The sequence below is a fragment of the Trachurus japonicus genome, chromosome 9, assembly GCF_045865225.1.
Source record: "Trachurus japonicus isolate A0001 chromosome 9, Traja_1.0".
Classification (NCBI taxonomy): Eukaryota; Metazoa; Chordata; class Actinopteri; order Carangiformes; family Carangidae; genus Trachurus; species Trachurus japonicus.
The window spans coordinates 27,987,260-27,999,394 of NC_140915.1; the positions used below are offsets into that span (position 1 = coordinate 27,987,260).

At 39.6% G+C, this 12,135-nt stretch overlaps 1 protein-coding gene across 7 annotated transcripts in view; it reads right to left on the minus strand.

Annotated features, from left to right (window-relative positions):
• Window positions 1-12,135, minus strand: part of mctp1a (multiple C2 domains, transmembrane 1a) — a 143,790-nt gene that overhangs the window by 64,147 nt on the left and 67,508 nt on the right. For 4 of the 7 annotated variants that reach the window (XM_085787089.1, XM_085787092.1, XM_085787087.1 and 1 more), the window contains exons 3-6: window positions 7,207-7,349; window positions 6,905-6,984; window positions 4,268-4,379; window positions 2,660-2,698 (exon numbers count right to left, since the gene is read on the minus strand). In XM_085787089.1, coding sequence (XP_085643215.1) covers window positions 2,660-2,698; window positions 4,268-4,379; window positions 6,905-6,984; window positions 7,207-7,349 — 374 coding nt within the window. The remainder of the gene's footprint in view (window positions 1-2,659; window positions 2,699-4,267; window positions 4,380-6,904; window positions 6,985-7,206; window positions 7,350-12,135) is intronic. The other 3 variants (XM_085787088.1, XM_085787093.1, XM_085787090.1) reach the window with 1 other exon arrangement.

Sequence of the window (12,135 nt, forward strand, 5' to 3'; positions counted from 1 at the left end):
AAAGGTATCCCTCTATATTCTATACTTGAGAATGCTTACATCATCACTGTTAGAGGAACGGACGTTCATTTTTTGAAAAATGAAGAACTCATACCTGACCTCTTTCTATCTCCTGTGTTCACTGAGAATCTGCTATAGACCAAAAATCTTTCAGTATGCAAAATAATGTACGTCTATGTTACCGCATCAGTTTGGTCTCTTTGTATACATTTTAAATATATTAAAGAATAAACAAAGGAGGTAAGTGATTTATAGGCTTGTCTTATTTCAAATGGGCAGACCACCGAGGTGCTGTTACAGTGTACCTCTGTAAATTTCTTATTCCATCTGGCTGTGCTGTAAGTTGACAGCTTTGCAAATTCAGATTGATGATTATCCATATTTTAAGTCAGTTTTTTCCCAATAGTTTTCTCAGCACTTACAGGCCTATTTAACCTCTCTTTGAATCATGTCAGTATCCTTCACTAAAACAAAGAGCAGGGTATTTATTTGTCAAACAAATACACCCCTCACTCTCTCTCTCTCGCTGCCGTTCTCTCTCCTCCTTCCTCGTTAGGGAGAATTTATTAGCATAGCTTTTGTTTTGCGGGTGAATTTCATTAAACTCTGAACAAACCCTGCCTCGCAAGTGCAGGCCTTTGATCTGGAGACGGAGCCTCTTAATTTCCATTCTCCAGACATTAAACAATGCGAATGGCTCCCTGCAATACAGCCAACCTCCCATACAGCAACTCCCACTTCTTTCATTTCTCACGTTCACTTGCTCCTAACACACTGTATGCTAATGATGAGAGGTCGCTGTTATGTCCTACTCAAGCACAATTCTAATTGTTTCCCTGTTTTGTTGCTACATATCTCTTGTTATAGAAAACCATGGGCTATTTGGATTGGGAATTCACATCCTCTCTGCCAGAGTACAGCAGGAACGAGATCGTGCACAGAGATGTTCGGAGGCTGAAAGTCGTGTAAGAGATGCTAACGTTCAGTTTAAGAACTAATACTGCCTTGCACATGGTTCAACTTTTGTCAGCCCTTTGGAAGCAGAAAAATGTTTGAAGTGCCAAAATAAGCATTTTGCCTGGTGGTAAAAGTTAGAGAGACCTGAATTCAGTATGCCTCTGACTCATAATTATTATTTCAAACTACTTCTTGAATAGTTTGCATCTCCTACTGTGGGTTCAGCACTCACATATGCTTCATTAAAAAGAAGTGGTTGTGTAAAAATAACCGTGTACTGTACGCTGTCGAGCACGGAGGCAGGGAGGAACTCAGGAGCAGCGCCTTTTTTGGTGGGGTAGCACAGTAGCTAGTTAGTTAGTGTTTGAGCTAATTCCCGAGTCACAGGCGGGGTGGCCCAGTTTAGAGGCATCAAAGGCTCGGTTTGGGGAAGCGCGATACAGCAGGACGTCTGCCCAGCTCCAACCAAGCACACTTCAAATGTGTATCTGTGTCTCTTGGTGGATATCAAACTTTTTACTGTTAGTTAAGAAATCAATCAGTGTCTCTTGGTGCAATTTAGGAAATCAACTGAAAGTAAAAGTATGTTTCCAGATTTAGCTTGTTTCCCTCTCAATCATAACATAATGATACCTAAGTACCTTTTTACAAGTGAAACATGAGCAAACAAGGCTGCGAATAAATACAACCGTTTGAACAAAATTGTCCCTGATACTTATATTGCAGTATTTGGCTAAAAAACAAGGTAGGAGCTTCATGCATGTGCAAATAAGAAGCAGACCCCGTACCAGCATGCTTTCTGTTTGACCTGACAGCCAACAAGAGTCACGAAAAACAAAACCATAAGGTTGCAGTCTCTTATGTATGGCAAAATGAGAACTCAAAATAACGTGAACATCAAGGATTTCCACTTGATGTAAAGGGGTCTAAGAGTGTACTATGATTAGTCATCAATCAATAACAATTCTTATTTTACATGTGATTTGCTGTACAGGACTCCTAAACCCCTAAAAACAAATCAATTGCTTTATTTTCTCACAAAGAAGCTGCAATACACAATGCAGATCAAAGGTGGAAGAAGCATGAAGATACAGTATCAAACTTGGATCTTCACTCTTTTTAATGACTCACACAACAGTAAATGTTGACAATCTGTCTCTGGCAATGAATGTTGTAATGTAATCTGAAAGTGTACTATTACAGCCTGGTCTAACTTTTAATTCAGTAATTGTCACTGACGATCTCAAACTGAAATACTAAACGTCTTAAAATATATCTAATCCAAAAGGTTTGAATGAAAGAATTCCAAAAACATTCTTCCTAACAATAGCAGTATTTGTACAGCATTACTTCCACCCTGGATGTGGATTTATACAGCTTATGACTTTACATGTAAAGTTCCCCTTTAGGCTCAGTGTAGCTTGGAGTCACTTCAGGCAATATAAAAAGCTGGTGGTATATTGCAGCTTGTGGAAAATAAGCTGGTGATAATGAAAACTTAAGAACTGATCAAGAAAGAAAAAACTGCTGATACCACTGTGGAAGGAAGAAAAGGAGGGAGAAAGAGAAAGGGCTGGGGAGACTCCATCCATGTACCAGGAAACCAGTGAAGAGTGCGGGATAGGTGAGGTGCGGTCGGTAGTAGGGTTACAGTACAGTTGGAAGTTTGTGGGTGGGGGGGTTACATGCTGTTTTAGTTTACCTTACTAGATCGTTTCCAGTTCCTTCTCAAAAGCATGGTCTGTAAATGAGACAAAGTGGTTACAGAGCGCCCCCCACTGTCTCCCCCTTAAAGCTGCAGGGTCAGAGGGTAAAGGGTGTGGGGTGTATGAAGTTCAGATGTTAGCCCTGGTCTGGTGCAGGGGAGGTTAGATGAGGAGAGGGGAACTGTTGTCATTCATGCAAGTTAGATAAGCAATGAACTGTAAAGAAGCGCTCTCACTTGTCATATGGTGTTATGAGGTATTTGCATTATGTAAACATGCACACACAGAGATAAACATGAATGTATACAGTAGCTGCAGTTTGTGCTTCTCACAGAGCATGAACATATTTGATACTTTTACAAAGTTCAAGACAGCAGATGAAATCACTGCTCACTTGTCTTAATGGTGTGTGTTTTGTACTTGATTGTTTGGAAACGATGATGGAGAATTATCTTGAAAAACAGATGTACTCAAACTGAACATACTGAGTAAATATTTTTTCTACTGATCAAGTGGACATGTCCATAGAACTACTGATATTTAGTTGAAAGTCTTATGACATGACGCACATTTTGGCTTGATCCTATTTTTGTCACAAAAATAATAATTACATGATGTGAGGGCAATTTACATATGCACAAATAAACTTACACAATTCCCTCATGTCATCCAAACACTCATGAATTTGAAAACACACAATATATTACACAGATGACCACATACAGAAGCATTGTTGATTCAGCATAATAACTGAAATTACCAGATTATTAGTGATTAAGTAGTCAATTCATTCCGAAATAGATTCAGTTCTGTATCATCCCTTACCCTTCCATACTGTACCAGTAGGTGGCAACAAAGTGAGTCATCCAGAATGCACTAGTACAACCTTGTACCAATTTTCTTCACAGTTGGAGAAATCCAAAATGATGCTTAACCTAAATAGAGTTTATTTGTTCTGTCAAATATGGACTCTCTGAACTACAGTACTAAATAAGCAGCAGAATTAAGACATCAGATCAAAAGGAATAAAATATTTCCCCCATGACTCTGCCTTGTTCCGGATGGAGCATGCAGGGGTCCAATTAACCAAACAAATAATTGAACAGAAATAAATGCAACTCTGAAACATCGAGCATGTCCGCAGAGGCACAAGCCAACATAATTAAGAAAGAGAATCCAGTGCTCTTTGAACAGGGAACTTTTCCACAGAACATATTAATTACACTTGTGTTTATGCATATGTATTTGCTGAGTTGAAGAGTTTCCAGCAACTAAGGCTGAATGAAGCCAGCACATCCCAATTCAACAAATCCTGCCTGAGTTTCTGATGTATGGAGACACAGTTCACTGAACTGAAATAACACTGTTACAGAACTTTAATTGTGACTACCAAATAACTTTTTATATTGATTTGTGTGGTTTTGCACTGAAAATACCCTCTGTGTTTCTATGTGTGCAATTAACCACAGTATGTCAGACATGATGTGCGTAATGGTGAGTTAGATAGAAAATAATAATTCCCCTGAATGAGGAGGAAATGTAGTGTGTGCAGGAAGAGAAAGATGAATGAGTAATCTGACTGAAATTTCATATAATTTTCTTACAGCATCCCTCACGTCTCCCTCCTTTGGTGACAGAGTGACCGCTAGTTCCAAGGTGCCCAGGTTATGTTCAGGGTACTGTGGGTCTTTTAGGTCCAATGTGATATCCAGTGTCCTACAGAGAAGCACAGAAAACCATGTTCTAATAAAAACAAATGCTGTGTAAGTTGCTACATGAACACTGTGCAGACATATACACCACTACAAGTATATCTCATCCATTTTAAAATGACATGGATGCACATTTGCAATCAGGTCAAATCAGGCACAGTGAATGTGCAGCACACCTCACATTTGGGTCTTTCCAGTTAGAAAGACAACAAGTCTACAAGATGAAAAACATGACTTGCTATCATTCTTAAGTGTTTAAATACAGGTACTAACTCTAAGCTACAACATATGTCATGAAAGCTTAATGCTGCTGCTGTAATGTGGAGACAGTCCTGACAAAGTGGGATTTCGTTATGATAAGTGGTGATGATCTTTGGTAAATGTGTGAGAAGATGGCATATATACAAAGCAACTTCTTTGAATGAAAATGTGACTGGAACATATTAACATTAAAGCCTCTACATGCTGCAGAATTATAGGCATCAGTTTTAGCTACAGTAGATGCTCCTTAAACAACGTACAGCTAGGTGAAGTAGTATGCATGCACAGGCTACAAAGTGAATTAATTAGCTGTATGCGGCTGATCCAGGAATTGATATATACATTACCAACCAAGAGATGCTATTTAATTTAATGGTTTTACTATATATTATTAATGACCATATTAGATGTTTTACCACTCCCCTTCCCCCTTTCATGTATATTAACACGTTTCGCACTTAATTTTAGAACATTTTATACCGTAATTTTACCTCTCTTTGAGTCAAATGTCCTTTCAGTAAAAGCAGCTGTTTCCATGCTGGTGTGCTGCAGCCAGTGGAGTGTCTCATCTTCAGTTTCTGCAACTGGTGGCAATGACTAACCACTGCTTGTACATTTTTTATTTACACTAGCTCTGCTCCTTCCAGCAACCTTCTCTAATGCGGCTGCTGTTTACGTGCTGTTGAGAACTCATGGTTTCTTTAACTTTGCTTTCTCCCTGTCTTTGTATGTTGTGTATTTTGGACGAACAAATTAGCATATCCTATTCATCAGCGTGGTGTATTGTAACTTTAGTGTATAACATTGTGATATTTATTACAACTTTAGCAATGACTCGCCACAGCAGCTCTACTGTGTCCATCCATGTATGCAGTAGCTTTTAGCGTGATGGCCAATCAGAATTGTTGTCAGGAAGTTGCTTTAGATCACAGAGTCAACTATAGACCGCAACAGCTTTAGGCAGCTGCATCAACTCTTGCCAAAGTGCATTTTGAAATTAATGTAATTTTTTCAGTTAAAAGCTAATGATTCCAATACTTGGAAATGCAGCCAATAATCATTCAGCCCAATAATTGGATGATTCCTATTACTCATTATTCAATTTGTCATGAAAAGAAAAGCCATGTCAATGAGCCAGCATGCAAAATACTAGTGCCCTGAAGCTGACTTACCTAATGGGATACACTTGTTTCTAAATGTTATCAACTACATCTGCGTTTTTCCTGCTGTAAAATGCCAAACCTCTGCTGTGAAAAGGGTGTCTGTCGTGCACTTTGGCTGTCACAGTCATGAATTTCAGGGAGTAAAAACATAGCATGTGGGCGGAGGGCTCAACCAGTGGCAGCACTTCTACTTATCAGAAAATAAATGATGGACTTTCAGTGATTAGTGATTAAGTGATTAAAATCCTCTATATGTGATCAAATGGGAGTGCACACAGAGACAGTATATTGATCTGCTATGCTTCATGAGGTATGAGGTGAGTTACCAAAGACTGCCACTAGAGGGAGACCACAGGCTGTATTTGATCAAAATGATTGCATCAAAAGAAAGGAAATATGTTTGGAGAGAAATCCCTGACTCTTAAAGCAGAAGTAAGCGATCCGGTCGTTTTGGGTAATGCTGCGTTCCAGGCAGGCTTTTGAAACCGTAAATTACAGCTTCAAGTCACAACTTACGACTTTGTAGCGTTCCAGGCAACCCACTCGTGTTTTTCCGACCTGTTTTACCTGTGAAAGTCACTATAACGGCCACTCGTAACTTCCGACCCATGAACTCGTACCAGATCGAACTGGTACGACTTCACAGGTCGGAAAAACACGAGTTACGAGTTGCCTTGAACACACCATAACAGTCCTCGTCCCTACGTCACCACATTCAGGCGCATCCCTTGGCTGCACACACAGCCCTTTATGCCGTTCTCTCTCCTCATTGGATAAAAATTGTAGGATACGAGAAAAGTTTTCTCCTCGGCTCAGAGCAGAGCAGAGTGACTGACAGACCCGTGTTTCGGTCCAAACACTCTATGTAAGTGATTGCTGTCGGAAGATATAACTATTTAAGACTTATATTAACACAAAAATATCACTTACTTCTGCTTTAACCTCTTGACTTGCAGTTAACAATGAGGTCTATCAAATACAATCATAGACAAAGACTACAGGAGAGAGCTGAGTTAAAAGACATACAGAGGCTAAAAGATGATTAAGGTGTTACTGGAATAGAAAGATGTAATTAAAAAAAGGAGGGCATAAGAGACAAAGAGACCTCTGGTGTTCCAGCGACTCCAGGTAGATGTACGCTGATCCCATGAAATCATCCTGAAGTCCAAAGTCATAGTCAAAGACCTACAAAGAGACATTTAGACAGTAACCATTGTCAAGAGCAGACCCTCAACACCACACTGCACATGTGTCTGTCACTGACAATCATTTCACATTCATTAGTCGTAACTTGCAGAAAAAACTGAAGCTTGCACTGAGGGTTGTTCATCGACAACTGTTACTCAAAATAATACAAAAATTCATATTACAGTAGGTTGAAAGTTGGATTTCACTTATTTACAGTACCTTGACATATAGTGGGTCCCTCAAGGTTTCCACATGTAGGCTTACTCTCTCATCCCACACTGGGTTGAGGTTTTTATGGATGGTCTTACTTCTGAACACCTCCTTCCCTGCTATCTTAAACTTCACATATGGATCACTGGTGCCTACCGGGAAAGACAGGAAACACAGACACAAACTGGTTAATACTAGGATAGAGAAGAATACCACTAACATATGCTACCTGTCTAACAATACATCATGAGTAAGTAGTAGCTGTAGCTTATATCACTGGTCAAATTGTCATATTATCTACAGTGACTATGATCGAATATTTAGACATTTGAGTCAAGAACATTTAGATTAACCTGGTCTGTTGACAATTAACGTTTGAAATGTAGAAATGTATGTGTTGTATAAGTCTGTTTCCAAATATAAAAATCATACGTTTGCATAATTTAGAACATACGTATGTTACCATGCATTTTATTATCATAGCCTCTCTAGAACTGTCACAAAGCATGTCATGTGATTGGGGGTCACATGATCACTACTATGTAATTGTGAATGGTCATGTCCTGTGCAGTGACTCTATTTGACCACTAGATGGTGCCATAGGTTTACATCTATTCATAAAGGGCCACAGATGATTTATTTTGGTTGCACTGATTACTATTGTGAACGGAGGTTTTGTATATTAATAAATGAATGAATAAAAACATTGATTGGGCCAGCATGCTTACAAACAATGCATTGCTAAACTGGGCACAAACAAATACAAAAGCTTTTAAACATAAATGTAAACAAATACATATTGTGTGTGTAGTACACACACAAACACACACAAATGGTACAGACAGACAGACAGACAGACAGACAGACAGACAGACAAGAGGATCCACAATTTATTATCTCTGTACATCCACCACTCATGGTGATGACCAATAGGAAAAAGAAAAGGTGTGTAATTTTAAATCTACATTTTATTACCATGACAAACGGGCATTGATCCTCCTGTCCATTACATTTCAGCTTTATTTTACTGTCCTATTCCCCAAGGTCCATAAACCTAAAAAGTCAATTGGTTTGACAGGCAAAGAAAACTAACAGAGCTCAGGAAAACATACCATAAAAAAACAACAGGCCCAGTTCAAGAAATAAGGAGACTGTAAGGTTAAAAAAAAAAGAAAAAAAGTAGCCTATTAATGATATTCAATCAAGCAGATAAGTTTCAATATGAATCACAAAGTAGGGTTTTTTCAGTCAAACACAGATGTTCATTAGTTTACTGGATCACAATTAAAATGAAAAAAGAAACAACACAGATTTTAGGCAAATGGAAATTATTCACAATGTGGTGTTTGTATTCAAAGTCGTGTTTGTGCACTGGCTCAGCAGTCTGTTCACTTTCAGACTCAGATAACTTAAAGGGACCTGAATAAGACTAATCACAGATATAGAACACATGTACAGTAGTTACATACACATATAAAACAGTATGTTAGTGTGTTAGTTACAGTATATAAGGCTTTTTACAATGGAATCAAATTGCAAGGAAGTTATATGTTATTTGCACAGACCACTTCATGGTATCTTTTCACCCTCACGCCTTCCAGTGTATATACATCTAATGGAAAGGGTGATTTGCCAGTACCCTGGACCCATCATCTGTTTACGTGCTGTACATGTCTCAAGCCAGTGTTATGCTATCATGCACTGTGACCAAAGTGATTACAAGGCAAATCATAGAAGAGGAAAGGAAATCCTATTATGAAACAATTCTCGCTCTCACACAGAGCATATACACTGGCTGTGCTTTATCTCTTGAATTAGACACAATTTAACTAAATATACAGACTATACAGTACCAGTGAATATCACAAGTAACCAGTCCTTATATTTACGTATGGTAATCTGCCCTATTTTCTGTTTGGCAGCCTCGAGGGTGGATGTGTTGTCAACATATCCAACACAGTACATCCGACACAAGAATGACAGCAAGGGCACAGAACAGGATGAGCTCCCTCAGTGTTTGCAGATGTCTCATCAGTTCAAGTCGGTCTTGCTTTATCAGTAGCAAGAGATGAACAGCAAATATGTGATTCTCAAATAATGACTTTACTGATGGTTGATGGAGACAGTGAGGAGAAAATGGGAAGACTGACAGGGTTTATTATTCATTGCAAGGAATGCGATATAGTGTTCAAATACTGTACATAGTCTTAACAAAATTAATCACAAAAGCATGAAATGTTCTGACATGCTTATCTGCTGCCAGCAAGCTTTGATGTTTAGAGCGGCAACATATCTACCTACACCAGCTGGCTGGGAAAGGATGTCCACTTCTTCACATTTAAAACAACCTCAGGCAACCTCATGTGCACCAGCACAGCTATGAGGCACACACACTCTTAATGCACACACTGTTGCACTTGAAATACACTACAGGAGAGCTGCAAGGGGACACAGGTGACAGGATGACATCAATGTAGTGTAAGAGGCAGCAAAGACATAAACAGTGCAAAATTCTGTACATACAAGCATGGAATCATCAAAAATAGAATCTGTGTCCCTTTAAAAGACACTCACTGCATCATGACCATGAGATGAGAGGATGTGGGAACAAAGACAAGACTTAAGAGAAATGGTCCCCTGCTGCATCATGGAGGCAAAAGCCACCAATCTCTAAAACTGCAGCAACTCTCTCTCGCTCTTTCTTTCTGTGTCCCACTGGGTCAATATCTCTGAGACACATCACTGGCTCTGTCTCATGCATCCCATAGCGCAGGCTTTATGGTGCCATAAACACACACAGGCTGAAACATACGAAATGGTGTGGTACAGTACGTGGGTAGTGGCTGAGTAGGAGTGAGCCAGGGAATGATCCAGCAGAGAGGAATGATCAAAGAGGTGGCTGGTGTTGAAATGGTCAATAGGCAATAGGTATTGTAAGATCTATAAACTTTGGAAGAATGAATAATGGTTGACATGAATGCCTAAAACCAGTTGAGGTTCAAGACTGTGGCTTGATTGATTGGTGGACCTCAATGTTTGTCCACCCTATGGGCAGTTGGCTGTGAAATGGAAGTGCTGAGTAAGGTGAGAATGGGTAGAAGGAGGCAATGTGTCACACGCTGATAAACTGGCAGCGGCAGAATCTGCCAAAGGCACTGAAGCGAGGTTAAAAAGTGTTTTTCTCTCTTTCCACTGTTGAATGGCATTAGTGCTGATGCTCACGGGCTCCAGTCAAAACACCCCTAATCTACATGGACAGGAAACAGTCATCAAAACTGTGATAAAACAAAAATACCCTTCATATAGTCTTCCAATGATTATTCATATATGTTACTATACATGCATTAGGTCACTTTTATGGAAAGAGGAGGTAGGGTCCAGAGGCAGAGCTGCTGAGACCAGGGTGCAAGATTTTAATCAAGGTTTGCACACATGGATTTAAGGATTTTCTAGTGTGCTCTGAAGATCCCCTTAAGCTCTTTCTGGTTGGATGGGGACCCTCAGTGGCCACTTTCAGGTCTCTCCAGAGGTGTGCCATAGGATTCATAGCACTTAGAACTGAGGCGCAAAAGTTCAATCTTGGTATCATCAAAGCAGAGAATCCTGTTTCTCACAGTCTGAGAGTCCATCCTGTCTCTAACCTCATGACTTAGTTGTTGCTCTGCCACATACATGACCTTCTATAGGTAGCCTAAGTGTATGCCTTTCCAAATCATCGATCAAATCTGACAGGTGGATCCAATCAAAGTGTAGAAACATTTCAAAGATGATTGAGGGAAATGGGAAGTACCTGACATACATTAGCAAAGGGTCTGAATACTTACATCATTTTGCATTGCTATAGTGGGTATTGAAGGTGAAACAATTTCAGCATACAGTAAAGCTGCAAATAACAAAATGTGAGAAAAGTGAAGGGGTCTGAATATACTCTAATTTACCATAGTAAACAGACAATGTAAACCCAATAAGAGGGGCTTTTCTCTAAATTCTGATATCAAAGACATAGTTCGCTTCCTAATCCTCCTCACTGAAAGTCCAGAGACTGGGTGAGTGCATGAGGAGAATTTGCAAAGGACACAACTCGATACTAAGTGGCTCATATACATATGTTAATCTATTCATCATATATATGCCATTGAAACCAACCAATACTAATAATCCTAACAATAACAGCTGAAATATAGTACATTTATTTATGAGGGGACCCAAGGGTAGAAGCAGCAGGTAAATTTGCTCTGGGCGTGGCACATTGGCAGACCCAGACTGATAGACTTGCATTTGATAGCTGCTCTCTGTCTTCCTGACAGGCAGCTGAAAACATAATCCACCACACATTTATCTCTTCTGAACCCCTAATGGGCAGCCGCCATGAAAATACTGCTCACTGTGTCTGTCTGCCAGTAAACCAGGCTCTCCTGCCAGACATCTGAGAATGCTACGACAGCAAGCTTAAAAAGACAACCCAATGATCAGATGTCAACAAAACATTTTTCGCACACACTTTACCTGTGTTGAGACACCTTGTTTGATTGTGGACAATAATTTGACTTCATAAACAAAAGCTAAAAAGGAATAGCAACATTTGTGTTCTGCAACCAAACAATCAGCAACCTTGCTGGTTGAGGGGGGAGCAACCAGACTTGGCATCATATTTACATTATGACACGTAAGTTATCCAGGATGTTTGGAACAAAAGGTTCAAACACAAACAGGACACCTATTGTCTAGACTGAAAATATAGCAATATGCATGATCATCTTTTGCAGAAGCATATGCTAATAATGTGCCTACAACCTCTGTCCAATTCATAACCTACCAGCTGATACCAATGGGAGGCAGTGTGCATCCATGCACAACGTCTACTTACTCAAGGGATAGTGGGAGTGAATAAAAGTCATCCCAGCTCTGCTTATTGAGTTACTTTGTTTGCCTTTGATC